The sequence below is a fragment of the Staurois parvus genome, unplaced genomic scaffold (assembly GCF_062004578.1).
Source record: "Staurois parvus isolate SC_StPar_1 unplaced genomic scaffold, SC_StPar_1.0 ptg000634l, whole genome shotgun sequence".
NCBI classification, from domain to species: Eukaryota; Metazoa; Chordata; class Amphibia; order Anura; family Ranidae; genus Staurois; species Staurois parvus.
Window position 1 is genome coordinate 435,594 of NW_028318430.1, and position 20,643 is coordinate 456,236.

The 20,643-nt window shown below is 43.7% G+C and overlaps 1 protein-coding gene across 1 annotated transcript in view; it reads left to right on the forward strand.

Moving 5' to 3' along the window:
- TSGA10 (testis specific 10) overlaps window positions 1-10,731 on the forward strand; it is a 98,045-nt gene extending 87,314 nt beyond the window's left edge. Inside the window, exon 20 of the mRNA XM_089693443.1 lies at window positions 9,487-10,731. Coding sequence (XP_089549569.1) covers window positions 9,487-9,511 — 25 coding nt within the window. The 3' untranslated portion in view covers window positions 9,512-10,731. The remainder of the gene's footprint in view (window positions 1-9,486) is intronic.
- Window positions 10,732-20,643: the final 9,912 nt, after the last annotated feature.

Consider the following 20,643-nt stretch of genomic DNA (forward strand, 5'->3'; position numbering starts at 1 on the left):
ACGGTGATCAGCCGCCAGGAGCTTCACGAACAAGCCTGGAACGCAACCAAGGGGGCTGTGATGCATTTTGCACTAGTTCCTTCTCCTAGCTTGCTATGGGGGCACCCGCTGCTCCGTGTGTCCTTTCACACACGGATCCGTGGCTTGGCCCCACCCCCCCTCTCTCCTCATTGGCTCACTGGCTGTAATTGACAGCAGCGGGAGCCAATGGCTCCAGCTTGCTGTCTCAGCCATTGAAGAGGCGGAGACCTGGGACAGCCAAGGTTGTCATTCACATCACTAGATTGCGATGGGGCTCAAGTAAGTGTTGAGGGGGTTGGGGGCATTGCTGCTGCACACAGAAGGCTCTTTACCTTTATGCATAGAATGCATGAAGGTAAAAACCCTTCAGCCTTTATAACCACTTTAAGAAGAAAACAAATATATAATGGAAGTGAAAAAAGTGCATATATTATTATAATCAGGAGTTATAAAATGTTATTAATCTCCAGTTCTTCATTAAGGCCTCCAGGGGAAAGCACACCAAGGGCAAATATCCAAAAGGTTTCTCTCTGGCAGAGCCTTTGGAAATGCTCAGCCGCAATTCCCTAGGCATGGCCTCAATTTCCCAAACCTTCAGATGATCTGTAGATTTGGTGTGATGTTCCAAGAAGTGTCTAGGCACACTGTGCTTATCTTTGCCATCTTCTATAAGGTGGTGGTGCTCACCAAACCGTTTGTGGAGCATACATATGATTCTGCCTACATACAACAGGCCACAAGGGCAGGACAAACAGTATGCCACATAAACTGATTAACATGTACTGTATGGAATTACTTTTTTTTGTACATCTTACATTTAGTTTTGAAGTCCGTCTGCCCTCGTTAGACAAAACAACAAGTCTTGAACAAAAGTTTGTGGCATTGGTACATGTCTTCAGTTGAAAGGAAGGTAGATAAAGAGGAACTTAACAGAAAAGCCACCAGTATTAAGAGCAAACTTGCACCTAGTAAACTAAATAAACCAAAATAGTTAAGTTCCTCTTTACCTACCCCCCTTTCAATTGAAGGCATGTACCAATGAATTTATAAAATGGCGATTCTTTCCCACCATAAATGCACCAGTGATCCATCTTAACAGACAGACCACCAAGTGCATGCTCACCTTTAGGAATTTTACTGACGGACAGTTAAACTCCCTCCTAAAATCCCAGCTTGAATTAATTGTTGTGGCTCTGCATCCTCTGTTAGTGGTAACATTAATCTGGCAAAAGTTGTCAGAATGATAGATTCCCCTAAAAAGGATCCCTTCATCACTACGATTTCATGAAGTGGTTGGCGCAAGTGTATAGAGTATTGACCTTTAGTTGTAATGGCTAGTAACAAGCATCTATACATGTTTGTACAAATGACTGCATGCCCAGGATACTGAGATGGCGTCCAAGGAGCATCTGATTTTGTTACCCTTAAAGAGCTGATGGCTCTGTAGACTTACTCTTGACATTGTCATTAGCCACAGATGGCAGGACTGCACTCCTGCCTCAACACAGGAGGTCTGTGAAGGACCTCCCATTAAAAAGACCAGAGGTCAGCCAACCCCTCTGGTAAACCTTCTGTAAGAAGGTGCACTCCCACTTCTACAAGTGGAGATCTTTTTGCATAACCAGATGGGTCCTGGGGTTGTTTTTTTCCTGGAATTCAGTATTCTGGTCATATCTTAGCTTACAGGCTAAGCTCTTGTATCTGGTATCTTCTTTAGCTGTTCCTCCTCATTTTTCTGGTTTTACTGCATTCAGCAATGTATATTTCCAGGGTGCATTCCGCGCACCCTGGGACCCTTTGTTCCTACCCTAGTAGAAACTTGTGTTTGGTAGCGGTACCCAGCATTGACTTATACTCCTCTGAGGAATTCATTTTTCTCAGATTCTGTGTAACCTTGAGTTCATCATCGGGCAAGGTATTCAGCTACAATCCTCACCTAAGAGGCCTACTCCTTGTTGGATTTGATCCCTTCTTTATACAGAATGTATGGAAATATTTCCCTCCTTTCTCCTTCTGGTTTGTAGGGTGAAGAAGTTATACTCGCCCATTGTAGTCTCCTCTTTTCCTGTTGCCTTCCAGTCCTTTTTAGCCTCCCCTTCGATGTCTGGGAGCCAGGATTCAGAGCAAGTCATCCAGATGGTCTCCCTAAACCAAGAAGTTCCTGATGTTACCTGTTAGTGTTTTGTGTCTGGTATGTACCCTTACCTGGGGCTTTAATGTGGTACCACAGAACTAACATTACCTAGTTTGTCTTTGGATCCTGCCGTGACTTGGTATTCCGTTGGACATCACGGACATGTTGCTAAGCCTTTGCCTCCAGGAAGGTCTGGAAGCTTTCCCTATGACACGTCAAGTGTCCCTATGTTGGATGACACCCCATGTGATATGTCCTCTCTAGATACAAGGCATCGCCATCTGGCTCTCCTCCTCAGGTCTCCACATGGAAGGAGCTTTCCCTATGACACGTCAAGTGTCCCTATGTTGGATGACACCCCATGTGATATGTCCTCTCTAGATACAAGGCATCGCCATCTGGCTCTCCTCCTCAGGTCTCCACATGGAAGGAGCAGGATTCCGTACCTGGGCACTACACATCTCCAGAGTGGCAGTATGTACTCATTGCTGGATGACTCAATGCTACCCTTGATTGTCAGCAGAACACATTGGGATCCTGTTGTCAGTACCTCCTGGTGAGGGTAAAGTACATATACAGGCCTTTGTGGTATCCAAACATTGGGAGAAAGGTTCTCTTTCTGTGGCTGATACACAGCCTATTGAGGAAGTTCAACCAGATTCCTTCTTAGTTCCTGTCCCTAATCAGGTAACTATCCTTAGTAGTGCCGTCAAGCTTCCTGTCTACCCTTGTGTGGTTGTCTATTCAACCTTCTCCCTCTTTAAGTTATTTTGACCTTGAAGGGTTGTTTTTTTCTCCCAGAGTCTGGGATTACAATATTTGGCTATCTGTTGGGATATCCTACTGCGAGGGCTCTCTTTGACATCTCACTGCAAGATTGTTTGCTTGACCTGGCAACCTCTGCTCTTATCATGGAATCTTTTTCCCTGAATCCGAAGGTTTACGATGCTGAGGCTTGGGCCTCTTCATATAGATTCCCTTTGGGAATCTGTTATTTTCTTTTAACCACGCCTTGTGGTTGGTGTAGTTTCTGTTGTTCCACATGTTTTGCTTCTCAGTTCCAACAGGCTTGTGCTGACTCAGTGTTCCTTAGGTAGTGTCATTTCCCTTAGCAATGTCATAATTGTCCTGGACTGGAGCACTAGATTGATCCTCTATGATTTTGCCTTGGTCATGGCAGTAGCCCTGTCTTGCTAGAGTTCTCTTTATCTTGTTCAGACTTGAGCATTGGCTCTTCAGGTACCTTTGTGTTCCAGATGGCTCCTGATACCTTTGGTTCAGCTGTTGCACGTTCTTCAGCTGGACTGCTTTTGGACATCCAGACTGTTTCAGAACTCCTGTGCCCCTAAATGGACAATAGAGAAAATATGATTTTTGTGCTTGCATTAAAATATTTTTCTTTAAAGCAGTATTAAACCCAAAACTAAAAATGTGATATATTGCAACTAACCAATCTCTAGATGTTGTGGCTGCATTTGCTTTACAACCTAAAATGAAGTTAGACACATTTTTTGTTTTATCCAGCTGTATTTACTGTGCAACTTATAACATCCAAGTGAAAGATAGAACGCCTACATGTTAGAAAAAAAATGTAAACGCTCAAAAACAGAATCACTGAATTGGAAAAAGGATCACCCCCCTCCTAAAAATGACTTGTAAATTCAATCAGGTGTAGTTAATCCCCTTCTCAATGGCACACAAAGCCATATGATGGGGCAAAGTACTGTCAGATTCTTAAGGAAAATCTGTGAGGGAAGAAGAGAGGGAGAGGGAAGAAGAGAAGGCGAGGGAAGAGGAAAAAGCAAGGGAGGACTATGGATGAAGAGAGAGTGAAGGAAGAAGAGAGGGCGAAGGGAAAAGAGAGGGTGGGGGAAGAAGAGTGGGAAAGGGAAGACGAGTGGGCGAGGGAAGTAGAGAAGGCGAGGAAAGAAGAAAGTGTGAGGGGAAAAATAGAAAGCAAAAAGAAGACAGCAAAGGAATAAGAAGGCGAGGGAATAGAAAGCGAGAAAAATATAGAAAAGGTAGAAGAAAGGGCGAGGGAAGAAGAGATGGTGAAAGAAGAAGAGAAGGCGAGGGAAGAAGAGAAAAAAAATTAAAAAGCTCAAAAAGAGAATCACTGAATTGGAAAAAGGATCACCCCCCTCCTAAAAATGACTTGGAAACTCAATCAAGTGTAGTTAATCACCTTCTCAGTGGCACACAAAGCCATATGATGGGGCAAAATACTGTCAGATTCTTAAGGAAAATCTGTGAGGGAAGAAGAGAAGGCGAGGGAAGATGAAAAAGCAAGGGAAGAAGAGAGAGCAATGGATGAAGAGAGAGTGAATGAAGAAGAGAGGGCGAAGGGAAAAGAGTAAGCAAGGGAAGAAGAGAGGGCGAGGGAAGAAGAGTGGGCGAGGGAAGTAGAGAAGGCGAGGAAAGAAGAGAGTGTGAGGGAATTGAAGACGAGAAAAAAAATATACCAAAGGAAGACGACAGGGTTATGGAAGAAGGGCGAAAAATAGAAAGCAAAAAGAAGACAGCGAAGGAACAAGAAAGTGAGGGAATAGAAAGCAAGAAAAATATAGAAAAGGTAGAAAAAAGGGCGAGGGAAGAAGAGATGGTGAAAGGAGAAGGCAAGGGAAAGACAGGAGATTTAAGAAGAGAGGGCGAGGGAAGAAGAGAAGGCAAGAGAAGAAGAGAGGGCGAGGGATTGAAAATGAGAAAAAAAATATACCGAAGGAAGAAGACAGGGTTATGGAAGAAGGGCGAAGGAAAAAGAGAGTGCAATGAAAGAAGAAAAAGAGAGGGAAGAAGAGCGGACTATGGATGAACAGAGAGCACAGGAAGAAGAGAGGGCAAGGGAAGAAGAGTGAGCGAGGGAAGAAGAGTGAGCGAGGGAAGAAGAGAGAGCGAAGGAAGAAGAAAAGGTGTGAAAATAAGAGAGGGCGGAGGGAAAAATAGAAAGCGAAAGAAGACAGTGAAGGAACAAGAGAGCAAGGGAAGATTAGAAAGCGAGAAGAAAATAGAAAAGGAAGAAGAGAGGGCTCGGACAGAAGAGAAGGCGAAGGAAGAAGAGAAGGCAAGGGAAGAAGAGAGGGTGAGGAAAGAAAAGAGAGCTAGGGAGGAATAGAAAGCAAGAAGGTAGCAAAAGAAGAGAGAGCAAGGGTAGAAGCAGGGGTGGACTGACCATTTGGAAACTCAGGCGCTGCCCGAGGGCCCAGGGTCAGTAGGGGGCCCCATGAGATGCAACTGGTACCTTTTTCATAGGCTTTTTTGAGTTTGGGCAAGGACACAGGGGCCCCATGATCCCCTATTGCCCAGGGGCCCCATGAGTTGTCAGTCTTCCCCGGGGTAGAAGAGAAGACAAGGGAAGAAAAGAAGGCGAGGGAAGAAGAGAGGTTGAGAAGAAAAAGAGAAAGCGAAAAAAAGACAGTGAAGGAAGAAGAGAAAGCAAGGGAAGAAGAGAAGGCAAACAAAGAATAGAGGGCAAGGGAAGAACAGAGAGAAAGGGAATAAGAGAAGCTGGGAAGAAGAGAAGGTGAGGGAAAAAGAGATGTGGGGGGAAAATAGAAAGCAAAAAAAGACAGCAAACTAAGAAGAGAGGGCAAGGGAAGAAGAGAAAGCAAAAAAAAAAGGAAGGGAAGAAGAGAGGGCAAGGGAAGAAGAAAAAGCGAGAAGAAGATAGCGAAGGATGAAGAGAGGGTGAGGGAAGAAGAAAAGGCAAGGAAAAAAAAAGAAGGTGAGGAAAGAAGAGAAGGCAAGGGAAGAAGAGAGGGCGTGGGAAAAAAAGAGGGCGAGGGAAAGAGAGAGGGAGGGCAGAAGAGAAGGCAACAGGAAAAATTCAAAGCGAATAGAAGACAGCTAAGGAACACGAGAGAGCAAGGGATAATAGAAAGTGAGAAGAAGATAGCAAAGGAAAAAGAGAGGGCATGGGAAGAATAGAAAGCGAGAAGAATATAGAAAAGGAAGAAGAGAGGGCGAGGGTAGAAGAGAAGGTGTGGCAAAAAGAGAAGGCGAGGGAAGAAAGGGCAAGGGAAGAAGAGAGAGCGAAGGAGGAATATAAAGCGAGAAGAAGATAGTGAAGGAAGAAGAGAGAGCGAGGGTAGAAGAGAAGATGAGAGAAGAGGAGAGGGTAAGGGAAGAATAAAAAGCAACAAAGAAAATATCAAGGGAAGAAGAGAGAGCATGCAAACAAGAAAAAATTAGAAAAGGATAGCAAGGGAAGAAGAGAGGGCGAGGGAAGAAGAGAAGGTGAGGGCGAGGGAAGAAGAGAAGGTGAGGGCAGAAGAGAGGCAAAAACAAGATAGCGAAAGAAGGAAAGGGGCTGAGGGAAGAATAGGAAGCAAAAAAGATAGCAAAGGAAGAAAAGAGGGCATGGGAAGAAGAAAAAGCAAGAAGAAGATAGTGAGGAAAGAAGAGAGGGTGAGGGAAGGCAAAGGATGAAAAGAAGGCAGAGAAAGAAGAGAAGGCAAGGGAAGAAGATAGGGCGAGGGGAAAAATGGAAAGCGAAAAGAAGACAGTGAAGGAAGAATAGAGAGTGAGATAAAAATAGAAAGCAAGAAGGAGATAGCAAAGAAAGAAGAGAGGGCAAGGGAAGAAGAGCAGGCAAGGGAAGATGAGAGGGAAAATAAAGAAGAGAGGGCAAGGGAAGAAGAGAGGGTGGGGGAAGAAGAGAGGATGAAGAAAGAAGAGAAGGTGAGGGAAGAAGAAAGGGCAAGGGGAAAAATAGAAATCGAAAAAAAGGACAGCCAAGGAACAAGAGAGAGTGAGGAAAGATTAGAAAGCGAGAAAAAAATAGAAAAGGAAGAAGAGATGGCAAAAGAAGAATAGGGTGAGGGAAAAAGAGGTAAAGGGAAGATAAGAGGGCAAGGAAAGGAGAGAGGGTGAGGGAAGAAAGGGCGAGGGTAAAAATAGAAAATGAAAAGACGACCGTGAAGGAAGAGAGTGAGGGAAGAATAGAAAGCAGCAAGATAGCAATGGAAGAAGAGAAGGCAAGGAAAGAAGAAAAGGTGAGGGAAGAAGATGGGGGGTGAGGGAAAGAGAGGGTGAGGGAAAAAATAGAAAGTGAAAAGAAGACAGTGAATGAACAAGAGAGAGCGAGAAGAAGATAGCAAAGGAAGAAGAGAGGGTGAGGAAATAAGAGAAGGCGAGGGAAGAAGAAAGAGTGAGGAAAGAAGAGAAGGCGAGGAAAGAAGACAGGGGGGCTAGGGAAGAGGAGATGATGAGGGAACCAGAGGGGGCAAAAGAAGAAAAGAGGTTGAGAAAAGAATAGAAAGTAAAAATAAAGCAAGGGAAGAAAAGAGGGCATGGGAAGGAGAAAAAGTGAGACGATAGTGAGGGAAGAAGAGAGGGCGAGGGAAGGCAAAGCATGAAAAGAAGGCAGAGAAAGAAGAGACGGTAAGGGAAGAAGATAGGGCGAGGGGAAAAATAGAACACGAAAAGAAGACAGTGGCGGAAGAATAGAGAGTGAGATAAAAAAAGAAAGCAATAAAAAGATAGCAAAGATTCATTTTCTATTCTTCCCTCGCTCCCTCTTGTTCCTTTGCTGTCCTCTTTTCGCTTTCTATTTTCCCCTAGCCCTCTCTTCTTTCCTTGCCCTCTTATCTTCACTTGACCTCTCTTCTTCCCTCGCCTTCTCTTCTTTCCCTAACTTTTTATCTTCTCTCGTCCTCTCTTCTTCCCTCTCCCTCTCTTCTGCTTTCTCCATCCCTTCTTCCTTTTCTATCTTCTCGCTTTCTATTCTTCCCTTGCTCTCTCGTTCCTTCGATGTCTTCTTTTCGCTTTCTATTTTTCCCCTTGCCTTCTCTTCTTCCCTCTTCCTCCCTTCTTCCTTTGCCCTCTCTTCTCCCCTCGCCCCCTCTTCTTTCCTCGCCCTCTCTTCTTATGTCATCTCTTCTTCCCTCGCCCTCTCTTCTTCCATCCCCTTCTCTTCTTCCCTAGCCCTCTCTTCTTCCCTCGCCTTCTTTTCCTCCCTCGTCCACTCTTCTTCCCTCGCCTCCTCTCTTCTTCCCTCGTCTTGTCTTCTTTTCTCGCTTTCTCTTCATCCCTCGCCTTCTCTTCTTCCTTTTCTATATTATTCTCGCTTTCTATTCTTCCCTCACCCTCTCTTCCCTCGCCCACTCTTCTTTCCTTTCCCTCTTATCTTCCCTCATCCACACTTCTTCCCTCGCCTCCTCTCTTCTTCCCTCGTCTTGTCTTCTTCAGTTAGTTTTAGTTAGTTTAGTGAGGTCATATCACGCTTGTGTCCCTTTAAATGGGCCAAAATGGATGAGATGGTATCCTGCTGTTTGGGGTCCTTCTCCACTCAAACTATAGGCTCCCCTTCCATGGTGGTTAATATAGATGAATAATCAAATCGTAGTGTATTATCCTTTTAAAACCGTTTTATTAATAAAAGTAATGCACTCACATATACTCTGTATAAAAACTGATTTATGCACAAAATGTGTTCCTCTGGATTTTTTTCAATGGTGAATATCCTAAAGTATCCAGCTGGTGTCAGCATGGAACCATTGAGTGTCGTGACGTCAAAGCCCTTCCCCTACGCGTTACGCCACCGGTCACGTGGCTTCATCAGGGGATATGATCCTTTAACGGTTTGGTCATATACTTGTGGTGAGAGCACATCTGGTGAGGCAGCACAATATATGCAAGTTTTTTCACACAAAAAATCAATTAAGAAGCACGGGATATTTTATTTTAAAAGGAACTAGGCTTGATTGAAGAAGCACATATATAATGGACTTTTTTTTAATATAATTTTCATTTATTATATCTTTTGATATGGATATGGACACTTTTGGTATTTTCTTTTTTGTTCATAACATGTATATGCATACTGGTTTTGAAAATTGATATTGGTTCACATATATATTTATTTTGTCACCCGATATCTACATTAGCACCTGGTTGCACTTATTAAATATTATTTATTTATTTTGTGCATATTTAGGTAAATATAACATGTTTGTTATTTTAGTTTAAAAAAGCTGAGCCTTTACAACCGCTTTAAGCACTTTCCACCTTTGTAAAGCAACACTTTCATGGGCATCGATTAAGCATCCTTCAAGCTTTTTCAATGCTTCAAAAACACAACAAAAAAACACTATACATGCTATAGGCGTGTTTATGGGCATTGCATCATTCTTCAAATAAATTCTTCTGTTTAAAAATAGTCTTTCATTAAATTTGTTTCGGTTTTGTTATGGTCAATGTCAAGATAAAATATATATAAAATGTAGGCTGTGAATTGTTTCAAAATGGTTCCCCCAAGAGGCCTTTTTATTTTTTCTAGCATATTTTTCTCTGGAGGTTTTTGTATTGTTTAATTATTTACATTTTTCTTGCAGGAATCTTCTGTTTAGAGATTATTAAGCAATGACACATGGTCATCGTGGGAAAGAAACTTGAAAACACCAGTTAAATAATAAATAAACTGATCTTACAATAATTTTGTGTTTCAAGTGTTTGTGTCATAACTAATACTTTTCCATATGTGCAAACAGCCAAACATCTTATGTGCACATTGGAATCAAGAGGAAGCACTCGGCTTACATCCATGACGCTTACTGAATACTACACTGTGCTCAGTTTACATACGATCGCTCTCTGAAACATCAGCCTCAAGCTTGAGCCCATTGATATAAACATGGACTTTAATTTCTCTAATCGCTGTCCTCGTTTATTCAAACCCCCCCCCCCCCCACCTGAAAACTGAATAAACTGTTGGGATTTTCATACACTAACCAGATAAATTTCTATTGTCTGCCTATGTGTGTATGTAACCATAGATCTATGATTTGACATTAAGCCACATCTTCTTTGCGCATCGGTCTGCAGTGAAATATTTTAATTCTACACATTCCTATAATACAAAGATTACAAGTCTGTTTGGACGCTGCATACACTTTAGGTGAATGCAGCTACTATGAAACCTTTTTCGGGCTGTTTCAACATGGGTTTGGAATGTTAATTGTCCTCATTGGTTTAAAATACACATTGTATCATGTAAGTCAAGTTGATTTTGGCCTTTATGGCATATTGGCATATACCCTTAATGTGTGTTAGTTAGATGTTGTGTGTTTTATTTCGTTGTAGATGTTTCACATATTAATATATACAATCTTAACTGGGATCTATGTATTTAGCTGTGCCAAATAAATTATTTTTGTAAATTTTTTTTATGTATTTAAAAAAAAAATTTTTACCTACAATGTATTTCACTTAATATTTATTGTAAGACAATATAAACAAACTGTGGAATCAGACCAAGACAACATATTCCAAAAGTAAGGAGCATCAATCCAACACAGGAGCACAGAGAACAGTAAAAGGACTTTTATTAGTAGAGTAGAAAAGGTTTTGAACCTCTGTTTGACTTGTGTCATGGGGATGGGAAGTAGGGTGATATCTCTCCAACAGGGACGCTGTTGGCAATGAAAACCTGAGAGTGATTTCAACCTTTCCCCACTATATTAAAAACAAATAAATCAGAATTCTGCTTTAATGACCTTTGTGTTAGATTATACTGCAAACGGTTACGTTTTGTATGGGTCATATATTTTTTTATTCAATAAAGTGTTTTTCTTAAAATCTGTTATGAGTTTTTTTATCACAATTTTCAGGTTCTTCTGGGTGTGTTGGATTTCTGGGTCTCCCACAGCATTCTGTGGTTTCTTCTTTCGTCCCTTATGTTATTAAAGAATACATACTACAGTAGTGAAGTAGAGGCCAGTGGTTGGAACCACAGTGCACAGCAGGGAACAAGGCATCTGACACACCTGGATGTGTTCTGGAAGCTTTAAAATTCTTTAGCCACCAAAGCTCAAAGACTCAAAATTAGACTTACGGTCCACCAATAGGATGTAAATAGACCTCTTTGGTAGAGCTTTTTTTCAAAAAGCCAGCCATACATGGATCGAAAATTTGTCCGGTTCAGCAGGGACCGGCCGATTTTCAGTCCATGTATGGGCAGGCTGGTTGTACAAAAGTCAGTCGATATGTGTACAACCAGACTGTTGGAAAATTGTCCCTCATTCAGTGGCTACGGCTATAGCCAGCAGTACTGATTTTAGTGTTTTCTAATAGGGGGGAGGTCTCCCCGCTGTCAGAATACAATAGTGCAGTTGGAGGGATTCCATCATCCTCATCAGTGTGTGGATGGGGGAATCATGTCACTTTATTTCATTCAACCTACTGGTTGAACGAAGAAAAAAAAAAAGACTCGTATATGGCCAGCCTTAGTTTCACTTTCTCATCCATCAAGGTGCACATTAAGTCATCTGCTGTCCAGTTATACTGCTGCCTACAGGAGGATTGAGCAAAAAATGAGTAGCCATCTCTAGGTAATCCCTTACCTTCCCAGCAAAGCTGTTGGGAGCGTTTATCACTGGCTGTCTCTGTATTTCCAGCATATGCTCTTACACCTCCCACCTCTGCATTTCTAGGATTCCTGGGTCCTTCAGGTCCACAGGACTTCTGCAGAATTCCTCCCAGGACCTACAGTATCCCTGCCATTACTTCCAAAGGCACTTGCAGAATCTCTGCAAATACTACTACTCTTAAACCTTGAAATGATGGTGGGCATATGCTCAGACACAAAGAGGTATTTATGCATCAGCACTGAAAGTGGCTGGTGCTATGTCTTCTTGTCAACTACCCTGCTTTGTGCAAAACAGCTATACTATACTACTGCTAGCCATCCAATGGCTTCTGCTTGAATCTTATCACTGCTCTGCAATCTTGCCCATTACCAACCAGAGTTGTCCTGACAAATCTTCTGAAGCCTTGCCCATTGCTGACCAGGATTGTACTGACTACTTTTGTACTATCTTGACTTTTCGCCAGTTTGGATTGTCCTGACCTCTTTTCTGCTATCTTGCCCGTTACTGGCTTGGATCCACTCTTTATTATAAATATTATTATTGACTAGTATTTAATATAATTATTGGTATTGTGAAAACAGAAGGGTGAAAGTGTGTAGAATGCAACCTCCTTTAAGTGAATTTCAGTCAACCTGGGTTCTTTTCCAAAGAGTATAGCATTTATTGGATGCCAGCAACAGATAACAAATCCAACAGAGTATATACAAAATATTATAATAACAGAATCCTTCAGAGTCCCATTCAAAATACTCAGTTCTTTTGCCATCAGTATTAGAAAGGATATGGGCATGCAACACACATATACACGTAAGTGGCGTATCATCCATGGCTGAAATGTGTTCAGTGCACTTGGGTCAACCCCCGCCCACTGTTCTCTGACACATTGCACCCATAGATGAGGGTGGTGGTGGGGGAGTGGGGAGGTGAAGATGTCAGCAAGAGTTCGGGAGAAAATAAAACTTCAGTGCACACTGCTGCTGTCTGTAAGTAGTGGGAGATTTTGTGCAGACTGACAAAGACTGGCCTTGGGGGGATACTGTGCAGATTGACCTCGGGGATATTGTACTGGGAACTAACTGATCTGGGGGAATTTTACTGGGGACTGGCTAATCTGGGGGGTAATGAGCTTGTCCCTATTATAATTCCCCCAGATCAGTCCGTCCCCAGTACAATATCCCCCCAGATTAGTTAGTCCCCAGTACAATCCCCCCAGATCAGTCTGTCCCCAGTATAACCCCCCACCCCCAAGTCAGTCTGACTTACTTGGATATTTTACTGGGGACAGATTGATCTGGGGAATTGTAAAGGGAACAGATGGATCCAGGGGATATTGTACTAGGGACTAACTGATCTTGGGGGATTATACTGGGTACTAACTGATCTGGGGGGATATTGTACAGAGGACAAACTGATCTGGGGGGGATATTGTACTGGGGACAGATGGATTTGGGGGATATTGTACTAGAAACAGACTGACCCTGGGGATTGCATTGGGGGGGGACACTGACTTGGAGGACTGGGGGGAATGTACTGGGGGATAAACTGATCTGGGGGATATTGTACTAGAGACAGATTGACCCAGGGGTTTGCACTGGGGAACAAATTGACCTGGTGAATTGTACTGGGAACAGACTGATCTGGGGGGGGGATATTTTACTGGGGACAGACTGACATGGGGAGGATTGTGCGGGGGGACAGACTAACCGCAGGGAATTATTCTGGGGACAGACTGACCTGGGGTATTGCACTGATGGACAGACTGATCTGGGGGATTGCACTGGGGGACAGACTGATCTGGGGAGATTGTACTGGGGACAGACTGACCTGAGTGGGTTTTACTGGGGGGGGGACAAATTGACCTGTAAGAGGATTGTGTTGGGGACAGACTGATCTGGGGGGGATTGTACTGGGAGACAGACAATGTCTCGGCAGGAGGGATTCCTCCATCCACCTAATTTTCTTGGCTAGAGGAATCTGTTAGTTTTTTTCATGCAGCCCATTGGCTGAACAAGAAAAAACAAACTGTCTATAGCCAGCTTAAAGTTCTGCACTATATACACTATATTGTATAAACAACATTTAAGGGCCTGCTCACTCTAGAACACGGTAGAGGAAACCTGCATTCCGTGCTAGTTTCTCGCAACGTATTCATATCATATTGCCCTTGTGATCTGCAGCGGGTGTCAGTGCAAAGTTATCGACACTGCACACGCAGTGTCTTTGCACCTACTCCCATGCTACAAAAGTAACATATGATCCTGATGCAGTGTGTTTCCAAAAGTAGTGCATGCACTACTTTTAGTGCGGTGAAGTGCAATTTCAGCCCATTTAAAATGAAAGGGCAGAAATCACACATCACAGAACTGCATGTGAATAACACAGAAACACGCAGCACATTCATGTGCAATTCATACGCAGTTCCTAGTGTGAATGGTCCACAGGCCAGCTATAGTGTTTGCAATCCTTGTTTCTTACAAGAGTAAACAATTAAAATGACCTATTTGAATAGAACTAGAAGAGAAATTGTCATCCTTTTAAATCTCCCTTTTAATGTGTGTAGCACCCTCCTAGTTAGGTTGCTTGGATGTAGGTAAATGTAGTTCTTTTTTTGCTCCTCTGTAGCCAGCAGAGCAGTTGTTGATTGCTTTTGGTGCTTCTGGGTCTCACAGACTGTTGGCTTTATTGTTCTCCCCAGTCTTCCAGAACCTTCTGGAACATAAAGGGTTGAGAAAAACAAATCCCAGCCTGAATATTTATTGTGCTCCTGCCAATCCCTGGGGAGATGTGCCAAGAAGGTGGTTGGAGAGGCATATAAATAGTCTGTGATTTAGAGCAGAAAGGTCTTCCTCTTTCCTTTGTTGGAGGACATCCATCTGTCTCGGTGGGGGTGGCTTCTCCCACCTGCAGAAGCAGCTATCCAGAATTCCAGCAGATCCTCATTGAGGTCCCAGCTGTAGCAGAGCTGTGGGCCCTATTTCTTAAGGATCCCTTTTTGGAGTTAGTCAAGGGAACCCTCAGCTTAGGATATGGTCTGGAGAGATCACTGTAGAGTGCCCATTGGAAATTAGAAGGTGTCCTGTGACATTGTGAGCATTAACATCTCCCTCACTGGTGAGGGTCCAGTGGATATTGGAAGGAGGCATCTGGTGATCCTGTGACATTGTGAGTACCAACCTGAGCTCAGGGTTTTTGTGACCATGTGCCTTATCCCTGGAGTGGAGTAGCTTGTAGTTTGTGTCTAGGATAGCTTCTAAAAAGAGACCCAGGTCTACCATCTGTACTGTACTTGTTCCTTCATAGAGACTGCTTAGGAAGACATAGAAAAAGGGAAGTGTCCTCCTGAAAATGTTCAGTGGATCTGGAGTATCACATATCACCCTATACCACATCCAAGTTCTTCTGAAATAAAAATTCTAAAAAGACACCCCTAGACTGATTACTGAGCCAAGAGTAAGTGAACTGTTGCTGTGTGCCTGACTGCCTGGGGCCATTGAATACTTGAACTTTGTAGTGCACTTTGTTTAATAGTATCACAAGTCTCTCCACTGTCTGCAAATTGTAATTATAGACATACACATAAGTGATAATTTACTTGGTATGGTCCCAATATTTCACCACTATAGAATTAAAACATATACTTTCATAATGTCTAAAGAAAGATTGTCTTTCTGGCTCAGTTTTACCCCTAATCCTTTTTCATGCTTTAATTAGACCATTGTTCCTTATACACCTTTTGGAGTGCACTGTAGGTCATGTGCATGTTTGAGGGCTGTGGGACAGGACAATCTTTCTTTAGAAGTGTGCCAATCTCCAGGACTATCATTTTAGTAACAGTGTAATGGTGGGTGAGACAGACCAGAACTCTGAGACGTTCCGAGCATCCACGAGTTGCTGCGTATATACACTATTGCTGTTATCAGAAAACTACAGATAGGAAGTTACAAAACCGGCATAAAAGCCTCCCTGATTCGCTGCCAGCTCCGACCAAGTCAGCCAGGGGTTCCTCCCAACTCCTTAATGCTCAGAGGTCGATTAGGGTATGCACACACCTGTATAAGGAGAGATTCTGCTATCTTAGCTGCTCACATTTACCCAGGTTGGGGCCCAACACTGACAATAAAGGAATGTCCACACTGGCAGCCTTTTAATGATTTTACTGTAACAGCAGCATATTTTGGACCTTGACACCACATTCTCTAACTCCATAGTTTTTTTTCTATAAATGTTTTATTGAAAGAAAACTGCACTTATTACAAATAATATGCAGCACTTATGGTAAAGACATAATAAGGGAAGTCAAACACAGAACTTCTACGTATTAATATTATGTAGGACAAATGTGCAAGCCATCAGTAAGGTACAAACATTCCAGAACCAGACATGTTTTATATTATCTGAGCAGGCTGCAGGTCATGGTCCTCAAATGTATAGCAACAGACAAATCCAGATGAGACTTTGACCCCTTATCATTTGCCTTACTCCAACCAAACTGCTCTCAAAGAACAGTTCAGGTAATTTACCCAACAGGGAAGTGCAGACATTCAAAGTATGTAAAAGAAGGGTGGGAAACAAGAAAGGGTAAGGAAGAAAAAAAGAGTAGAAAGAAAAAGAAAAAAGAAAGGGGGTGGGGTGGTGGATGGGGGCTGTGTATGGGGGTGCCAGTATAGGCATCCTGTCGGACCAAACCAGTAGAAACCAGGGTGCATTCAGTAACAAAAAGGAAAGGAAGGGGAAGACCCACAGTTAAGCCTTGCCCTCAAAGGTGAGCTTTGTACTCAGCAATTGTCTTAAATTCCAGGCAACAGTACCATGTGGCTGTAAACGTAGATATCCTGTCTTGTGCAATGTTTATCAACTCTTCCATTTCCTCCATAGTATTGATCCTATGAAACCACTCCTTTGTCATGGATACCAGTGGTAAGGTATACATTGTTTGACCACATTGACCATGAATAGTGCTAAGGATTTATTAGGCAAGGTGGAATGATGCAATAAAAATGCTGCTGGGGCGCAATCCAGTTTTTAAGACGTAACTGTCTGAATGGTTCTATGAACCTGTTGCCAAAAGGAGAGAAGATGGAGACACATCCACGATATATGGAGCATTGTACTCACATCCTTGTTACAGCACCAACACAGGTGTGAAGCCGAAGGGTAAAACTTATGAAGTAGGTAGTGTGTACGGTACCAGCAACACCTTATATCCATTTTCTTGTGTAGCTACATTTAGTGAACCCTTATGAATGATGGTGCATATATTCTCCCATTCCTTGTTGATGAAAGTTTGGTTCAATTTGACCAACCAAGCCTTGCAAGCCAAAGTTGTAAAAGCGGAAGAAGTGTCAAGTAATACTGTGTACAGTGTGGAGATAACATGTCTCTTGTGAGGTTGTTTGTGGGAGCATATGGCCTCCAATTCAGTAAAAGGGCGTGACCAGGATGACATAAGGCATTGAGAGGTCAAGAAATGGCGAATATGAAGATAAGTCCACTGTGGGATATCATGAGGTTCCATCAAGGTATTAAGGGCTTCCCTAGTCATAAGGGTCCCTCTTTGGAAAAAATGCATAGACAATACCTCTGTGAGGCCAGCCCTGATTCAGGAAGGTGTTGGACATACCTGCCAAGAAGGAGGAGTTAAAGTGCAAAGGGGACAAGGGCATGATTTAATCTCTTTGAAATAGAGTTGCAAGGAAGATCCTATTTAGGGGTGTAATTTGGCCTCCGAAGGAACCTCTTGTGGTTTAATCCACAGAAGGAGACGTAGTGATAGAGAGATCTGCACATGTTCAAGTGTGACCCAATCCTAGTCTGTGCACATTCCAGTCTACCAGGTGATCAAGTAAAGAAGCCCTGTAATAACTATGTCTCCAAATAAATTGGGAGCAAGCTCTCTTGTAGGTTGAAAAAAAAGGATTGAGGTATTTGGATAGGTACTGTTTGCATGATGTAAAAGATGAGGGGTAAAAGCGACATTTTGATAACCGACGCCCAACCAGACCAAGAAACGTTGATGGAGTTCCAGCAGTGCATGTCATTGCACATCCACTCAAGAATGGTCAGGTGATTCCTACGGTAAAGATCTGACAGGGTATGGGGTATTTGAATACCCAGGTAAGTTAACCCCTTCCCGCCGACGCCTCCCGGCCCTTTAAGAGATTCTGACGTCGGGAGGCGGGGCGGTGGGGGCGTGGTTTAGGAATCATGTGACCGCCGTGATGACGCGTCACGGCGGTCACATGATCGGGAAAGGTCCCGTTCGAAAGAGCGGAGCAGGACCTTTCCGTATGTATTTAGTTCCATGGACGCAAATGTGCGGCCGCTCGGCGTCTAGGCCCAGACGCCGGGCGGCCGCACATCTGCGTGCGGCCGGCGCAAAGGGGTTAATGTGTCTGGACACCAGGTAAATGGGAAGTTATACTGACATCTTTCAACTTCCTCCCTCTGAGGAATAATAATTAATATTACAGTATTTATATAGCGGCAATAGTTTGCAATAGTTTGCTCAGCGCTGTACATTATAATGGGAGACAGTACACGAGACAGCACAGTAACAATTCAATACAATACACGAGGGGTTCGAGGGCCCTGCTCCTTGGAGCTTACAATCTAGGAGGGAGGGGATAGCGGTACAGGAGGAAATAGCAGTGGGGGATGGAGTGGTAGGAAGAGTGGAGGAGATCGGCAATTAAGTGAGGGTGGGGTAGAAGAGAAGGGTTTTCAGGGTGCGCCTAAAGGTGAGGAGGGTAGGTGACAGTCTGATGGATTGGGGTAGTGAGTTCCAGAGGATGGGGGAAGCCCTGGAGAAGTCCTGGAGACGGGCATGGGAGGAGGAGACCAGGGAACTAGAGAGTAGGAAATTTTGTGAGGAGTGGAGAGTCCGTTTTGGGTGCTAGATGGAGTAATGTTTAAAGCTTGAGATTTGGTATAATTTATCTTCAGGTTAGAGATAATTCTAAAGCGTTCCAGCTCACAAAAAAGATTTGGCATGGATATATGTGGATTTGTTAGAAACATTAACATGCCTGTGCTGTTCCCCTCATATTTGTTATTTATACCTTCATTCGCCTTCATGTGGGGACAGAACAGTCAAAAACTGCCTTAAAGTCCATACCCCGCTACAGATTCCCTCAGAGTCCAGTACCACACTCAGGAATCTCCCTAGCAACAGGCCCACTTGCAGCAAATCTGACCTACCACAGTGCATGTTCCATAAGCCTATGCGGAAGCACTGCACATGCGTAGTATCTATACTCTCGCCTGGAACTCCTCCACAACTAGCCAAGCCACTCTTTACATCCTATATTAACCTTTGCTCGCATAACAGAAGTACTGTTTATGCATGTTCCTTACATTGTTGTGGCCGCAAAACCCCGCAATTCACTCTAAGCATATTAGAACTTTTATCAAAGTGCCCTAACGGAGCTGTGCTGCGATTTTCAGCCCCCAATTCAAAAGTTCATTTTCTTAAAGAGACAGCGCACCTTAAGTCAAAATGGCCGAAAAGGACTTTGCACATTTCCCCAGTGATGAAATAAAGCAAATGCAACCTGATACTGATCATTATGAAGGGCAGGGAACAGAATCCACACTTCCAGCGGAAAAAGTCGTGCGACCAAGACGCTCTCTCAAACGACAGTAAAGGTCATCGAAAACTATCACACCACAAAAGATGAGCTATGTGATAACCTGGAGGAGCAATGGGAACGAGTTTCCTCCCTTATGTCCGGACTTAAATCCTCCTCAGGTGATGCCACAAGCTTACAAGTTGCCATCGGGCGGCTGGACACAGCTCAAGAAAGATACAAGAGACTGTCCACAAGGTATATAACCTTTCTAAAAGACTCTAATATAGATGAAGCCCTATCAGAACTAAGCAAGGCAGAATCAATAGACAGGCAAAGAGACGTCATGGTGCTGGATGTTAAAGGTAAAGCGGAACTCCGTATCTCGCATTTGCAAGAAACTAGATCACATAGATCAAATTCATCTAAACATTCCTCTCGGTCATACAGATCATCGTGCTCAAGAAGCTCAGCCTTGAGCGACAGATTACTAGAGGCCCGCATAAACGCAGAGCAATCCAAAGCGAGACGCTCCTTCACAGAAAAAGAAGCTCTTGCAAGGGCAGAGGCAGAGGCCAAGAGGGCAGAAGTGGAAGCAGAGGCTCGAATAAAGATTTTCGAATCAGAGATGCAGGAGGAAATTGCATTAGCTAAAGTAAGACTACTTGAGCAAGCATTGAGCCAAGGTCTTGATCCAGTCTGCTCACTACCACCGGAAATAGATGATCCAGTTGATCGCACCAGTGACTATGTACTGAATCAGGTATCTGCGCCACCCCCAGTTTGCAGTACCGTCCAAGCCGACAACACTGAAACCTCCAAGTCAGCTTTACCTGCGGTACCAGTGCTACCCACAGCACCCGAGCTACCTAATAACTGTTACCCAGATGTGTCCTCTCAAGGACGGTTGTTACAGCAAGATCGCTATCAGGCGTTTTCTGGCCTACCTCCACAGCTCAAGCAGCAGTCATCACAATATACAGAGGCTAAACGAAAGCTTAACCCTGCAGCTACATCATTCTACCCGGAAGCATCTCACCCCTTCACGCCAGGCAGCCCATACGCCCCAGGGGCATCACAAGTCGTCATGGCAACAAGCAGTGAGAAATCAGATATGTCCGAGTTTGCCAGGTTTATGGTGAGCAGAGAGCTAATCAACACCAGTCTCTCAAAATTTGATGACCGTGCAGAGAGCTACAGAGCTTGGAAGGCAACCTTCAAGGCTGCCATCGCTAACCTCAACCTAACCGCAGAGCAGGAGTTTGACCTCTTGATCAAATGGCTGGGCCCAGGCTCCACAAATCGTGTCAAGAGCCTCAGAACTGTCTACATGGGACAAGCAGAAGCAGGTCTAGCTGCCGCCTGGCAGAGACTCGAACGTACCTTCGGCAGTGCAGAAGCAATAGAGAAGGCCCTATTTAAGAGACTGCAGAACGTTCCAAGGATCAATCTCAAGGATGTCCAGAAGCTTCAGGATTTAAGTGATCTGCTCATGGAACTGGAGCTTGCCAAGGGTGACCCTCGTCTGTCCGGGCTGTGCTACCTGGATACAGCTCAT